At 42.4% G+C, this 17043-nt stretch overlaps 1 protein-coding gene across 1 annotated transcript; it reads right to left on the reverse strand.

The window, feature by feature from the left end:
* Positions 1 to 510: 510 nt before the first annotated feature.
* Positions 511 to 17043, reverse strand: cry1b (cryptochrome circadian regulator 1b). The gene is made up of 11 exons (XM_080762343.1): positions 16341 to 17043; positions 9350 to 9458; positions 7236 to 7378; positions 6842 to 7026; positions 6622 to 6710; positions 4003 to 4143; positions 3429 to 3740; positions 3132 to 3283; positions 2414 to 2616; positions 1924 to 2055; positions 511 to 1782 (listed from the first exon to the last, which is right to left on the reverse strand). Exons 1-11 carry the CDS (start codon positions 16496 to 16498, stop codon positions 1616 to 1618), a joined length of 1791 nt encoding a protein of 596 aa, XP_080618469.1. The 5' UTR covers positions 16499 to 17043; the 3' UTR covers positions 511 to 1615.

A 17043-nucleotide genomic window follows, 5' to 3' on the forward strand; every position in this document is an offset into this window, starting at 1 on the left:
TAATTTCATCTTTTTGTGTGATAATATTGTCACCCACTCTAACCAAGAAGCCATCTGCCTTGCTGATTTGCCTATTTGATCCGAAGAGAATGGATTCAGTTTTTCCCAGGTGTAAGGATAGAACACAGTTCTTATTTGACGCAATATGAAAAAGTTGCTTTTTTTGGGGGATGCTCAAGTCCGTAGCCTACAAATAAACTTCTCGAAATGTACAGAAACAAGGCCGTCTCTGAGGACATTTCTCAATGACCTTCGCACAAAATACGAAAGCAGCTCACAAGAGATGAGTCAAATGTGGAGAACAAATTTCACTGCAGTAACGTGTGTGACTAATCGTACGACTTTGACTATTCCTGATAAACGATATAGGATCCAGTTTAAAGGCCTTACTGTTCCAAATATTTTATGAACCTGCTGTCTAACTGTCCTCTGTAGTGTTTATAACAAACAATCAGAATCAAAAGGTTTAGGAGCAACAACAAATTGGTGGAACACATTTTTTATACTCAATAGCATTTCAAGATTTATTATACAAAAAGAATACATTTACAATCAAATGGAAGAGTACATATATATATATACATACATTGAAAGTGCAATTTGGAGTATCAGTGACTCCCTTAATATTACAAGTGATCCTCACAAAATGTACAAAACGTATAAATTAAAAATGAGAATCTTTTCGACTACAAGACCAATGTGTTTTACGGGCTGTTTCCATGACCATTCATGGGCTGTGGGCGGCTAATTTCGGCACGGCACCTAATTTCGGCCCTACTCAGGAGTTTATACTAACCTGAGTTCTGGGAACCCATGTGAACAGCAAGCAGTGCTGCTGTTATACATTTTAGATTGGTCAGGCTGATGTGATGACATGAGGTTGTGATATGATCTCATTCTGTATACAAAAATTCAGTCAGATTGAACTTTAATACCTTTTTATATTTAATATTGTGAGCTTGTAGATCTGTTCAAGCTGTTACTTTAGGCTTGTTTATCTGTAAAGACAATCGGACAGATGCCGATTTATAAAAAAACAACTAGAATCGGCCGATACCGATGTGTTTGCAGATTAATCTGCCATCACTACTAGTAATCCCATTGTACTGCATCTTTAGACATGACATGAAGCAGGACCCACGTTGTGAATGTGCTCCAGAGAAGTAAAAATCACACCCGTGTGAAGTAACTGGTGCGTCCCCGGGGGGTCCACGGAAATTCCAGACCCACAGGAACGCGCCCAGGGGGCCGGGCCAGTTCCGGCCCCTGTGAGAAATGACAGAGTTGCCGTGTGGGGGTCCCCAGAGGGTCCCTCTACTGTACTGTCACACCCGAAATCATCATATATACTATACAGTTCATGTGTGTGTGTGTGTGTGTGTGTGTCTGTGTGTGTGTGTGTGTGTGTGTGTGTGTGTGTGTGTGTGTGTTAGGCTGCGCAACAGTGACACTTGGTTGTGAAAACCAACCAAACGCTATTTTCGTGCTCAGACAGACCCAGCCAGCCAGCCAGCCAGGGACAGATCCAGCCAGAGACACACAAAGCTCCGCAATGAAGTGGTTGCACCACTTAAAAAAAAAGGTGTAAAGGGGCTATCGTCATCACCAGCAATGACTACTGTTTATTTGTGTCCCCTGATGCTAAGACAGAACCAGGAGAACAGACAGACTGTGGGTCAGGTTGGGACACACTGCAGGTGGTGACTGCTCTACGACAGGTTTTAGAACCATTCACTGGTGTGGGGTCTTCAATGCGTCGTTTCAGACTGGACTGTCCTCTAACTGCAGGAAAAAGAAACAAGGAAATGGATTAAATTGTTATTCATGATTTGCTACAGAACATTATGCATCATGCCATCTGTCTGTTATTCAGTGGGAAGACCACTTTTTCATCAAGTCATGTAAAAATTCAGCCAACATTACCTATTTGAGAGGATACCATTTGCATGGAAAGGTTGTCAGTAGATGCCCGTGAACCTAGGCCAGTCGCCGTAACCACTCCTCCAACATTACTTCTCCCATTGTTCACATTCATGGGTACTGTTTCCAATAGGCCTGCAGAGTACAAAAATCACACCCGTGTGAAGTGAGGGGCAGTAATATATTAACACTTTCAGCGCCTCCTGCTGGCCATTTGAAATGACCGCAGGGAGCCAGCTATAAACCCTACATAGGCGCCATTCTATTACCGTCAATACATCCCAATACAACGAGTAGAGGCGCAAAAAACGTTTTCGAGCACCAACCTACATGTCTCAGGTTTCACCACAAGCGGTAACATGGCTGGCATGATGCAATCAGAAATCACAGTGTTTACATCTGAACGCCGGGCGGTTTGGACTAAAACAACAACTTTGGAGTCTTTTTCAGAGAAAACAAGCAACAAAGAAACGACAATGAGTCATGTTCTCACTTAAGCCTTTGTAGGAGGAGAGCTGCTGGTAGATCTGCTTCATTCTCTCTATGTGGAGACGGCTGGCCTCAGCATGGTGCACCATGGGCTTGGGATAGTCGACCCCTATGATACACTTGGCAGCCTTCTGGACCTCCGCTGGGGCGCTCCACGGATCGTAGATGTACTTGGCTGGGAAGCCTCTCAATACGGGAATATAACGTCTATAGGTAGGTAATAAAAATAGCAGCATGAAGATAGAGCGGGAAGGCAAACAGAAATTATTAACCAAATCCAACCTGGCATCCATGATAGATTTAGGACAAAATGGGGGAATTCAACAAGCTCACAATGTGTCACAATGTGACATGTTGTGAGCTTGTAGAAAGGCTAGTTTACTATTATTATAGCATTATGTATACTATAGGCCAGGGCTTAATTGTCAAATGTGGAATAAGGGAAAATAAGTTTTCATGAAACAAAATAATGTTTGATCACCTTTGACAAAGCATGCATATCAGCTTAATCAACCTCGGTGGCCTTATTTCTATTTTTATTCCTTCTAAGTACTCGATTCATTACAGCTCTCTTCACGGAACCATGGCAAACTATGCTCTCCTTTGAAATGCCTGCAGGCTAATCTGTATGTAATGCGAAGAACACAGATAATTTGCTTGCAAAAGGGGCAGTGCACTGTGACATGCATGTGATCCGGACGAGCGCTGCCATCGTCTCTCACCGTATGTAATCTCCATTGGGGTCTGTGCGTCGTCCGAATCCCACAGGGCAGTAGCAGTGGAAGAACTGCTGGAAGAACGAACTGCAGGAGAGCCACATCCAGCTGCCAGCATTTACACTCCAGTCTGCATCTAATAACAGCTCCTCGAACACCTGGAGAAAGCAACCACACGGGGAACAGTTGTGTATGTAAATCACGACAAGCAGATGATTGACGATGATTGATGATGACTGTGCAAACCCCAGAGCATCACAGGCAGATTCTCCACAGATGTCTGCTGAGAAGGCAGGTTTTTACCTTCATGCCTTCCTCCCAGCTGATCCATAGGTCTCCTCTGGTGAGGAAACAGGCCACAGCGTGTCTCGCCAAATGATGGATCCATCCCTCCTGTCTCAGCTGGGTCATGATGGCGTCTATCCAGGGGAAGCCTGTCCGTCCCTCTGCCCACTTGGCCAGTGCTTCTGGATTCCTGTCCCAGGGGATCTGAACACAAACCGGGTTTCCTTCCATCTTGTCAAAGCGTGGGTTATTGGTGGCAGTGGTATAGAAGAACTCTCTCCATAACAGCTGCCCATACAGGGAAAGCGGTGGGGAGCTGTTTGTCTTTACCTGGGCAGAGGAAAATAACGTAATTACTTTTTAAACTTTTTTGTGGAAATGGTTAACCACTTAAAATGTTGTCCTATACGACAAATAGGGGAAATAGCTGATCTACAAGCTGCATGTTGCCCGTTTTCAGATCAGCTGTTTTTTAAAACATTTGACTACATAATGACATGTCCAAAATAGGGATGCCAGGGTTAAATATACTTGAACCATACACTTTTAGCTGTGAATACAGTATAGATGGTATGTTTATTTGCTCTCATACCTTCTTGTACAGATCTGTGAGTTTGAAGTAAAAGAGTCGACAGGAGAGACAGCCAAAGCGCAGGTAGGGGCTGAGGCCTGTGGGGCTGGCCAGCAGGGAATTGGCATTCATACGGGGACGCTCGAAGTTGGCCACCCATGCCTGCAACAAAGCCAAATAACTGTCATTAACACAATATAACACTGTGATGGTGAAGAGACTGATAACTTACAGTACATGTGGGTATATTAAGGAAAGCCTGTCTAAGTTGTATAGTCTATAAGGATAGGCCAGAAATAGTTGGACACAGTTGCATACATAAATACAGCACACTCTTTGCTTGCTCAATAAAGAATATATTTGTATTAATAATACAACTTTAATAAAATGTGTTTCTTTATAGAGCAAGCAAGGACAGTGTGGCGTTTTTTTGTATAATATCTCCAATTTCAGCTCAAGGAGGCAGCGTCAGGTTAGACAATATACTCTTCTTTTCATCTTTATGAATCAAGTGAAATGTGAGCGTTTTGTCATCCTTGACCTGATATTTGAGATGTGCACCCATTTGACATTTTTGCAATATGCTCCTTGGTTTATGGGCTTAGGTCTCTTCAATATGCTCCCTGGTTTATGGGCTTAGGTCTCTTCAATATGCTCCCTGGTTTATGGGCTTAGGTCTCTTCTAAGAATTCCATTGTTGAAGTGTAACCTCCTTTCCCAATCCTGATATAAAGGTCATTTTACATGGAAGCCAAAGCTCCTGGTTGTGTTCCCAAAAGATCAGAGGACACTCAGGACAGTGAACATTTCAGGGAGACTGGCAGTATTTCTCTGTACTATTGGTTGTTGATGTGAAATTAGAAGTACAAGTTTGTCTTAGGGACAAGATGACGTAAACTTCCTTTCATTGTCAATGGCGTTTTTAATGTTTGTTTAACTAAAAACAAACATTAAACCATATAGGAGCCTCAACAACCTACATTTCTGTCAACATACATTTCTGAAGGAGTTAACGTGAAGAACTGGGGAAAACAGCCTTTTGTTTTATTGCCCCAACCACGTGGAATGATTTGCAGCTTAAATTAAAGATCTGCTCTCCCATTACATACGGTCAATTTAAATCTTTGATTGCAGACTTACCCCAAGTGTCTGCAACTGTGTTTAAACATTATTAGATCACGCAATGAGGAAATGTTGCTGTTCTGTTTTATTGTTTTTTTGTTTATTGCTTTGAAAATGTTGTATTATGTTGTACTGCAGTGATTGAAATTGAAATTGCGGAAATTGCGGAAATGGTGGAAATGGAAATTGCGGAAATGGTGGAAATGGAAATTGCGGAAATGGAAATTGAGGAAATTGCGGAAATGGAAATTGCGGAAATGGTAATTGCGGAAATTGCTCTTCACTTATAGCTATCTATTTTCAGGTAGATTGTTTTATTTTACTCAGTCAGCCATATCACTACTCATTTTTTTTCATGAAAAAGGTCATATTGTATTTTATTTTACTCAGCCATAACAATTTATTTTCTGTTAACCAACTTGCTGGCTGGCAGGCAGGCAGACAGCTACTCATAGACAGGCAGACAGACAGACAGCTACTCATGGAGAATTGGACAGGCAGGCAGTCAGACAGCTACTCATAGACAGGCAGACAGACAGCTACTCATGGAGAATTGGACAGGCAGGCAGACAGCTACTCATGGACAATTGGACAGGCAGGAAGGCAGACAGCTACTCATAGACAGACAGACAGCTACTCATGGACAATTGGTCAGGCAGGAAGGCAGACAGCTACTCATAGACAGACAGACAGACAGCTACTCATAGACAATTGGGCAGGCAGGCAGACAGCTACTCATAGACAGACAGACAGCTACTCATGGACAATTGGACAGGCAGGAAGGCAGACAGCTACTCATAGACAGGCAGACAGACAGCTACTCATGGACAATTAGGCAGGCAGGCAGACAGCTACTCATAGACAGGCAGACAGACAGCTACTCATGGACAATTAGGCAGGCAGGCAGACAGCTACTCAGACAGGCAGACAGACAGCTACTCATGGACAATTGGACAGGCAGGCAGACAGACAGCTACTCATAGACAGGCAGGCAGACAGCTACTCATAGACAGGCAGACAGTAAGACAGCTACTCATTGACAGACAGACAAATAACTACTCATGGACAGACAGACAGACAGGCAGGCAGGCAAAGAGCTACTCATGTTATGTTATTATGTTATTATAACAGCTACTCATGTTATGTGCAATAATTTGTGCAGTTATGGAAACAGCTCTTTGTGTTTATGCAAGAAAATGTAACACATTTATTTATTTACATATTGTGTGCATGCACATTGTACTTTGATACATTTTGCGAAAATAAAGCAATTGAAAGAGAGAAGTTATCAAGTATCATTAATGTCGTAATTTTATCTACTGGCCCCTGGCCCCTTGCCATTTTTGTAATGTGGCCCACAGGTAAATCTATTTGAGTATCCCTGTTGTACTGTATCTCGACGACACTGCAAATGAGGGAAACCTCAATGTCTCTCGAGAATAAATAAAGGTTTGAATGAAAAGCTGACTTTCTCTTGGAAAGTCAAAGGCTGGCATTTGTATTGCATGCATGCCTCACCTTCCTCTCCAGGTGTCTGTCCAGCCTTGTGAGTGCTTCTGTTTCTCCGCCTGGCCATACCGCTGTGGGCAGGCCCTCTGTCTCAAAACCTGGAAAGGAAAAAGAAATAGGGACACATTGTATAATTGCCAATACTGATGTCTCAAAAAGGTCAAATAAAGGCCAAAATCTTGCCCACAATCTTAACAAAAATTGAGAACAAATGCAGTTGGGAACTGACCAAGCTCTTCTAGGGAAGGTACCCCAAATTTGTCATCATGGTCGTCACTGACTGGTGTGGCACATGTCCTGATGACCTTAGCCGTGATGGTCTCTGTAGGCATTTCCACACTGTCCATACGGCTGATGAGAGCCTGGAATCGTTTGTAGGTCAGAGGGGCCTGACCACCGTTTAGTTCTATGATCCTTTAGGTTGAAAAGGGCGAAAATATTGGGTTAACAGAGTCAGACATATCATACACAACATGGAACAATCAAAAAGCACGTTTAGGGGATAATATATATTTTATGCATATCAACGAATCACAAAATATTTGTTTGATATTTTTTTTCTGATTGACCACTTTGGGACAAAACTGATATGGGATATTTCATAAACTCATGTGGTCACTCACTTGTCTAGATCATAGATTGTGTGTGAGATCCGCGCCATGACTTCAACCCCGGCCTTGGTGGCCAACTTCTGGATGGCGGCATCACGCTCCTTACCAAATGGCTCTGAATCGTATTCATAAGACAGACGCTTGATGCGCCATTGCTGTGGAGCAGAGAATCACACACAGGTTCAGAGATGAGCTGTTATGGAACTAGCTATTTTTGTGTCCAATGGTGATCTCAAATTTAGAGAGTCCTATTACCACTAGTTACCAATGTTTAGACTTTAAAGAAGGCCCACCAGCGTCTCTTTTTCTTGAGGAAAGTCAAGCTATCCCACCTGACTCTGGAAAACTTTTACCGCATTTACCGCATACTGTATTACAGCTTGGTACGGAAACTGTACTGTTGCAGAGCGGAAATCACTGCAGAAGGTGGTGAAAACTGCACAGCGTATTGTAGGCTCCTCATTACCATCGATTGAGTCCATTGTGACGGCCCCCTGGGCCTTTAGTCTACTATGTGGGGTTTCTGGTGTATGTGTGGCTGTGCCTTTAACAGTTCCATTGCAGTGTTGGAGGGCGGAGCCAGAGATGATGAGTGGAAGGGGAGACACCTGGCCAGTGTCCTCCCCAAACACTATTTAAGACACCTGCTCTCACACCATCCACAAACAGCGCTGCCAGTCTAAGGCCCTCAGTATCATTAAGGATGCCTCCCACCCCAACAGCAGACTGTTCCACCCCTCCTATTCACAGAGGCGAAAGGGCTACAGATGCCTAAAGACCTCAAACACCAGATCCAGAAACAGCTTCTTCCCCTCAGTCATTATTCTGTGTCAAGTGTGCTTGAGAAAGACACTGACTGAACCCCTAAATTCTCCCAATGAGCAGGTTGGTGCCTTGCATATTTGCCTTCGCCGTCAGTGTGTCAATGTAAAGCAGATTGTTAAACACTTTGGACATAGGCATTATAGAAATGCAGACCTTTTACCATGTTATAATATGTATCAGAGCACTTAATTTAGCAATGATGGAAGTGACTAGAAGTGACTAGTGAGATAGAAAGCTTCAAAGCCTTGGTCTTCATGGTAAATATTATTCTTTCCTTGTATAACTGATGCAGAACAAATTATAAGTCTCATGACCCTCCCTGATATGATTAATTGTAAATGATGCATAACTGATGTACGGTAGTATGGTTTGTAAGCCAATACTGGTTAATTCAATTTTATGTCCTCAAGTCTGCATTCAGTAGATTGCAGTGATGTTTTTGCCATTTCAGTGATTAAATATTGCCTTAAGAAGATCTTAAATTCAAAGTTTGCCGTGACTACAGTATTTTTTGCTACAGCATCTCATCTAAGCCTCAGCTGTGCTGTAAAATAAGAAAAATGTATAGGCTTGGGTTAAAAAAGAACAGGAAACGAAACTGACAGTCTGACAGCAAAAATGTGTTTTCCCCCTTTACAAGCAGGAATTGTGAGATCTGATCTGATTGACGCTTCACTACGTCATGGGAGTGCTGCGTCATTATACTGTAGCTTGTCACACATCGATAAGTGTTGAGCGTCGGTTTGTGTCTTCATGTCATTGGCTTGGCTTCCATTGAAAAGGGCAGATAGCCTGTCTCTTTGTTGCTAGTGTGAACCCAGCATGAGGCCTCTAGTTTGACGTGATATAAACAGGAGGTGCACTCAGTCAATAACTCCACAGCACAATTTCCCCTTGCATTTCACAGGCTTTACGAATCATTATTATGATAGTATCAAGATTTCCAGCTATTGTTTGTTCGGTTATTATGATAATGTCACTCTAGCTTACAGCAGGGATGTTGTCACTGCAGTTTGTATGATTAACAACTTAAAGCCTATATACTGTCCTTGGTTCCATCCTCTTCATTCCCTCTACGTATATAAAAAACCTTTACCCAAAACTGCCGATCTAAAAGCTTGTCGATTGATTGTTTTAGCTGAATGTTCACCGATTATGACATGCCCAGAATAGGACAGAATAAGACAGCAGGTCACAGTAGCGCTGGAAGGGGGGTGCGGTGTCGTTGCCAGACAGCTCCCCTGAGCTCTGATGACTTCCAGCGCGCCTGGCAGGTCAAAATATTACACATAATCTCTTACCTTAAAAAGGCGAGGGAAGACATCTGTGGGCTGGCCTCTGATGACGAACAGGCGGGAATTGAGCTTGCGCAGACTGGCATCCAAATCCTCCAAACACTGCAGCAAAAACCTGAGAGTGAACAGAGAATATATTGGATATTGTTAATACCGAGGCGTACCAGCTCAGTGACCTTGTGGTTAGAGTGCCTGCCCTGAGATTGGAAGGTTGGGGTTCGATACCGGCCAGGTCATACCCAATGCCTATGGGACCCAAAGCCTCCCTGCTTGGCACTCAGCAGTCAGCATCAAGGGTTGGATTGGGGCTAAGCAAGTCCCTGTGTCATGTCCAGGGGGTATACTTGTACATCATCGCTGGGGGGTGTACTTTTACATCCAACTGCCTCACGCTACAGAAACAATTTGAGAGTCATCAATTTGAGAAAGACCTGTGGTCCCGCAGAATACTTTGTAGGCCTATTTGTAGTATTTTCAATTTAACAATATCACTGATACATATCACTGCTGTGGAGCAGAGAATCACACACAGGTTCAGAGATGAGCTTTAAATTTCAAGTACAATTTTATTATTATCAGTTCTAATGAGAGGGGGTGTTACATTATGTATCATAATATGAGCATAATATGACATAAATGTAAGGTGCCATAAATCAAAAATGTGATTCAGGGGTGCCATGGATGAAAGAGTTGTCCACTGACAATGAAAAGGTTGTGCACTGATGTCTGAGAACCACTGAGAATATAGTAAGACACTTTAATGTGAATATGCTGCCCTCTACTGGCCAAGTCTCTCTTTTTTTCAAATTGGCCAAGATGTCAAATTACTGTGTAATAATAATAATAACTAGAATTTCGGCCCCCTTCGGGGGCCTCATCCCAGTGTCGTTGCAGCGCAATATGGGAAGAAGGAGTTGACAGACTCCACTTCATGTTTCAGCTGTGTTTTTAAACTCAGTAGTGTGCCCTGCACATGTAGTAACGGATGGGTTATAAATTATTATAGTACTGTACTGCACTCCTTAGTATTGCACTGTACTGTAATGTTGTCCTCTGTACTGTACTTTACTGTACGTCGTTACTGTACTGTACTGTACTGTACTGTACTGTACTGTACTGTACTGTACTGTACTGTACTGTACTGTACTGTACTGTACTGTACTGTACTGTACTGTACTGTACTGTTGTTAGTGTTGTTATTGTTGTTTTTCTTATAATGATTATTATTATTATTGTTATTATTATTACATGCATTATTGTTCTGATGTGAGCTTGTTTGTAAATGAGTGAGTTTACAAAGAAGCTTATTGTTAGCTAAGCTGGCCACTTAAGCACCCTGACCACACCCAGCACAATGACATTAGCACCCCTGGCTAGTTACAGTAGCTGGCCACTTAAGCACCCTGACCACTGCAACAATTACATTAGCACCCCTCCCCACCCCAAGGATGGCCTATAGGTGAGGAATGTTGTTTTTCCAGTTGTAGATGGGAGATCATTAAGATGCTGCTGGATCCTGTATTAAGATGCATCCTTACTTCCTTCCTTTCAAGCAAGGGAATTTAATTGAATGCCTGGAAATGTAACTGTAATTGTTTTGTCTGTAACTGTAGAGTTTTTTCCACTTTTGATGTAAGGGGGCAGAGAGGTTGATTTAGGGGGGCAAACACCCCTCCCCCCCCCCCCGTGGCGCCAGGCCTGCAAATCCAGAAGTATAATTTCCACTTTTTAAAGTCCATGCACTGTAGTGAATAGCATTTATCCATTTAGATATATTGAATTACTTATTTTTACACAGGAACATAATGTGTGTCTTTACAATAACTGTAATGTAACAATAATACTAATAATGTAATGTAATAATTATGTAATTAACGAATTAAATGACCTTATTTTATTCTGAAGGCAACCGGATGTCTTAAATTAGCTAGCTCTCAAACAGGAATTTCTAAATTTGCTTATTAGACGGAGCCAACTCGCAGGCAGTGCCTCAGCCCAGATGCAAGAGAGGATCGTTACAGGATTGTATAGGACACCAGTTTTGGTGTGACACAGACGGCTACCACATATAGCTTCATACTGGGTGAAAGTGTCCTTCCAAAAATTATTTTGTCGCTCGAAATTCTTATTCACAATGACATCGAGTTGATGTGTTTGTGTTTTTAGGGTAATTGTTGCATAAGCGCTATTTCGCACTCGAGACCGGGCCATCTCCCTCCCCTGTGTCTGAAGCAGCTAGCATGGAAGCTATATGGATTATGGAAGCTTTCCCTCCGATTGCACACAACCATGCCGTTATCCACGCGTCCATCCGATTGCTTTTAATGTAAATGTCCCATCCACTGAGCAAAAGCGATATAAGCGCCTTATTCATTCATTCGATTCATTTGGGTGTGTGACATGTGTGGGGCTGTGCAGTAGTGCTGTGGGCTTTCGGACGGAGCTGCTGTTCGAGTCGCTGAAAGGGGGAGGGGACTTGGGATGGCAGTGTAGAGTAGGCACGACATTGAGGGGTAGAAACCATCCCGGTCGCGTGGTTCATCTAACGCGTGTGTCACTGTGAAGGACTGGCCCCATTAAGTGAACGTAGTTGGCGACAAAGGAGCAGTGAAAGGGGGAGGGGGCTTCGGATGGCAGTGTAGAGTAGGCACGACATTGAGGGGTAGAAACCATCCCGGTCGCGTGGTTGATCTAACGCGTGTGTCACTGTGAAGGACTGGCCCCATTAAGTGAACGTAGTTGGCGTAGTAGACGCCAACATGACGATTCTGACGTAGGCTGTAGAGGTTGAGCAATAATAGCGTGTTTGACAAAAGTAATATTTAAACAGTAAATAAGACATTTTTGGCGAATGCAATGTAGTCTATATGTTTTCTGGGAGTGTGCAGGTTTTATTTTGCATATAGAGATGTGTGGTGAAAGTGTGGTTCGGTGGGAGAAAGCTGTTGGATAAACGGCCATGTGCTTATGTACCCCTGTCTATTAGGGTAGCAGGATACTGTACTGCACTCCTTAGTATTGCACTGTACTGTAATGTTGTCCTCTGTACTGTACTTTACTGTACGTCTTTACTGTACTGTACTGTACTGTACTGTACTGTACTGTACTGTACTGTACTGTTGTTAGTGTTGTTTTTCTTATAATGATTATTATTATTATTGTTATTATTATTACATGCATTATTGTTCTGATGTGAGCTTGTTTGTAAATGAGTGAGTTTACAAAGAAGTTTATTGTTATTATTATTATTATGATTATTATTATTAGTATTGTTATTGTGATTATTACATGGATTATTGTTGTGATGTGAGCTTGTGGCTGACTCACTATCTAGAAATTAAAAACATGGCACTTCATTGAAAATAGGTTACAGACCCCTGTTATATGCGCTTGTTTTGGGATTATTTTTATAGACCTATTTACTTGTTTCTATGAGACATGGCAACGCCAACAGCGCAGCGAAAGGCATCCACGTCTTTCTCTTGTGAAATGCTGAGATTAGAAACGACCATAATTATTTCATTTCTCAACCTTAAAAAAAATATAAAGACATCTCCATAATCCTTTGGAAGTGTGTGTAGCAAAAGTAGTCGGCATTGTCATGGTTGAAAGTATTCATGCAACACTGACGCTGTAAGCTGTGTGATGCTAACGCGCTAACACCGTTAGCATGGTCTGTGTTGGTCAAAGGAAAAAGGATAGATATGAAACTACTGGTCAAAATGTCATCCAAAACACAACACCTAAAATCGGAATGTGATGGTGACCTATTGAGCACAAACAGACAATCATGATTTGCTTGCTGGACCTATAATTAATTTATGTGCATTACATTTCCACCTCGCACATATAAATCAAAAGCAAGATGGATGCTAACGCGCTAACACCGTTAGCATGTTCTGTGTTGGTCGGAAAAAGGATAGATATGAAACTACTGGCCCAAATAAATGTCATACAAAATACAACAGCTAAAATCGGAATGTGATGGTGACCTATTGAGCACAAACAGCCAATCATGATTTGCTTGCTGGACCTATAATTAATTTATGTGCATTACATTTCAACCTCGCACATATAAATCAAGCCACAGTGCAGTCAGAGAGTAGTTCACAGGTCACACACAGGAGCAGTGAAAGGGGGAGGGGACTTGGGATGGCAGTGTAGAGTAGGCACGACATTGAGGGGTATAAACCATGCCGGTCGCGTGGTTCATCTAACGCGTGTGTCACTGTGAAGGACTGGCCCCATTAAGTGAACGTAGTTGGCGTAGTAGACGCCAACATGACGATTCTGACGTAGGCTGTTGAGGTTGAGCAAGAATAGCGTGTTTCAGAAAAGTAATATTTAAACAGTAAATAAGACATTTTTGGCGAATGCAATGTAGTCTATGTCTTTTGTGGGAGTGTGCAGGTTTTATTTTGCATAGAGAGATGTGTGGTGGAAGTGTGGCTTGGTCGGAGATAGAGCACGAATGAACGGCCAGGTGCTCATGCACCCCTTTCTATTAGGGTAGCAGGATTGGATTTGTAATAGATTTCGCTTGTAGTCAACTTATTTTGTCAGGAATGATGAGTTTGCACACTTCAAAACCAGAGATCTTGCTAGGGAGTAAATACGTCACTCTTTTATTGCTAACAACAAGGTGGCAAGTAAATAAATGGTTTGGGGCGTGGACGCAGAGGAAGTGGAGTTTGCTTTCAGGTTGTCCGATGGGGATTTTGAGTTGTTGCTATAGCAACATACTATTTTTGGTCAATTCTGAATAAATATTTGAAGTTTTTAAGAAAACTTGGGTCAGGATTTAGAAGGAGTTTTTTGGAATCAGCCTCGGGTCTAAATGGCTTAAATAAATTGTCAGATCTAGGTTAGAGTCTATACACTCGATTTAGGACATTGAACTAACCTATAGAAGGGTAAGAGCTCACTGTACTCTAGTCTAGACAGTTTCTGGGGTGTAAGTGTGAGTGCATTTGTTCATGACTCTGATGAAGACCGCATACCGGTAGGTCGAAACGTTAGTCGTTATCCTGTATACTAGCACCTAATACTAGTCCTCCTTTCTGCAACGTAATACGTATGTCCTTGTCCCTGTGAAGCACCAGACCAGCCCTTCCAGGCTTGAGGCGTGTTGGTAGACTCCCTTTGTTCCTGAGTGCATTTGTTGTTTGTCTGCTGCTAGAAACGTTTTGTACCACACGTAAGGACACACTGACCTCTTTCCGCTGCTGACTATTTGAGATCAGGACAAAGCAAGAGACTAGAGCAGGAAGCGGGATAAGGATAACGGTCTTACATAAATATAATGGTACGCCACCATGGCAACTGCCTCTAGATCACAATACGTATGATCACAATGCGTACAATACAATACATGATGAATCTTTTGAAAAACTGCCCTTGCCGCCTTTGAGTTATGAATGAAAGCACTGAAATATTCAGAATTAGGGTAGTAGGCTACAGTGGTGATCAATTTAATGACCAGCAGTAACAGAGTATAGATAGTACCGCTTATAATCAATTGATACTAGTTAATGGCATAGTATGCTACTTTGTCCTGTGCTTTCATAACAAAACACTATATAATTATTTTTGTACCAATCATTTCCTTCTACACCAGTGCTTCTCAAACTTTTTGGGCTTCAGTAGTAGTACACTCAGTCTCTACCATAGTTGAGTTTGCAACACATTGCCCTCCCTCCGTGTATTTTGGTGTTTTCACTGTTTGTTTTGGTAGACGGGATGTTGTTGGACTACAATTTACAAAAACAAACACTGGATTAGTGTCTGCCCTGAGATGGGTGGATGGTAACCGCAAGGTTGCCAGTTCGAACCCGGGCTCCCCCAGAGTTAGCGTTGTCCTTGAGCAAGACATTGAACCCCAAATTGCTCCTGATGTGCTATTGTGCTGGTATGGTTGGTGCCTTGCATGCAAGGTTTCTGCCGCCATCGGTGTATGGATGTGTGTGTGAATGGGTGAATGTAATGCACAATCTATGTAAAGTGCATTGGATAAAGGCGCTATATAAATGCACCATTTACCATTTACAGGTAGGGGTGACGGGTCAGGGCTTCATTCCCTGCGGAGTCATACCAATGACCATTAAAAAGATTGTACCAATGCACTCATTATCAGTGTTAATTTTGGTAGCAAATTCTGAATAATATATACACCATTTAGTTGTAGTCCTATTTAGTCACCTGAAATTCTGAAAAAACGTAGTCTTTTATTCTTAGTGTTAATTTTGACAGAAAATTCAGATTTAGTATTAATCTTTTGAACACATTAAGTTTTAACAAAATTAACACGGCAACTGCTCATTATCAAAGGTTGGATCCAGGTTCAGGGTTTAAAAGACGAGTTTAAAACTTTTAATCTCCATCTGGATGAATCACAATCACATTTGGATTTTGGGTGTCAAAGATTAATCTAATTTATATTTCTTATTGACGTAATTTGTCGGAGATAATTCTATGATCCCAATGTAATTTTGAAGGGGTGTGATTTGAACCAAAATTCCAATACAGGGTGAGGCTATACTCGAATACCGGTAGTGATTAAAGCTTTGAACTCTTCTTGGGCACAGACTGTCCTGTCCCCGGCTCACACAAACAGGACAGCTCTCTCTCTCTCTCTCTCTCTAATGTACTTTTGGGAGGACATCCATGGCAAACCATGTGCATGTTTCCCTGTTGCGCGCACGCACACACAACACACACACACACACACACACACACACACACACACACACACACTCACACACACACACACTCACACAGTGACACACATGCACGCACACGCGCACACACACACACACACACACACACACACACGTCTCACACACACACACACACACACACACACACACACACACACACCACTTCTTCTTTCTCTATATACGTAGACTCAACCCCAATTAACAATTCTGTCAAATTGTACTACTTGTTATTTATTTTGATTCGCAAAAGTACAATTGGAGGACACATCTTATCTTCTTACCTCCATCTGCTGATGCCAACATTGGAGGACCCTGCGAACCAGGGGTCCAGGATGTACACACAGCGCAGAGTGTCAGATCCTTTGATGGAGTCCGCCAGAGACGGGTTGTCGTGGAGTCTCAGTCCCTTTCGGAACCAGTGGATGGTGTTAACGACCATAGTGTTGCGTCGTTTTGTGTCTCCTGTGCTGTGGGAAATCGTTTAAAACACAGGACAGGAAGAGGGAACAAAAGCCTGGAAGGTTCCTCTCTCTACTCTCACAAACGTGTAATTTCGCTTCAACCTTGCTCCATGAATTTGTCCATTGAGTTTATGCTCCTACTAGCCGACGCGGACGCAAATGTGACGATGTACAGTAACCGATCAAAAAAAATCAATAATGGTATATTATCAATCAAAGTGAGTGATCACGAGAGAAGTAGCCAACAAAAAAATATTTTAAAGAAGTGATGGTTCAAAGAAATGTTATAAAAGCAGACATCACATGTAAAAAGCCCAATGCGCTGCTGATGTGTAGGTGAATGTTTATCAGCAATGCAGCAGTTACAAACAACAAACAAACGATGGCTGCAAAATGCCCAAATCCCGAAAAGACAACTCTCCAACTCAGCAACACATCCAGATCCAACGCTGGCTCTGACAAGTGACAACAGATTGAAATCATAACATCTCCTCGACTCCTCCCACAGAAACACGAGAGGCGC

This window comes from Protomyctophum bolini (assembly GCF_963924005.1).
Source record: "Protomyctophum bolini genome assembly, chromosome: 4".
Lineage (NCBI taxonomy): Eukaryota > Metazoa > Chordata > Actinopteri > Myctophiformes > Myctophidae > Protomyctophum > Protomyctophum bolini.

Coding starts and splice junctions, on each gene's coding strand:
- cry1b (XM_080762343.1), bottom strand. CDS start 16,498: ATGGTCGTTAACACCATCCACTGGTTCCGAAAGGGACTGAGACTCCAC. Junction 9,459..16,340: donor GTTGGCATCAGCAGATGGAG/GTAAGAAGATAA, acceptor GTTCACTCTCAG/GTTTTTGCTGCAGTGTTTGG. Junction 1,783..1,923: donor AATGGTATCCTCTCAAATAG/GTAATGTTGGCT, acceptor TTTTTCCTGCAG/TTAGAGGACAGTCCAGTCTG.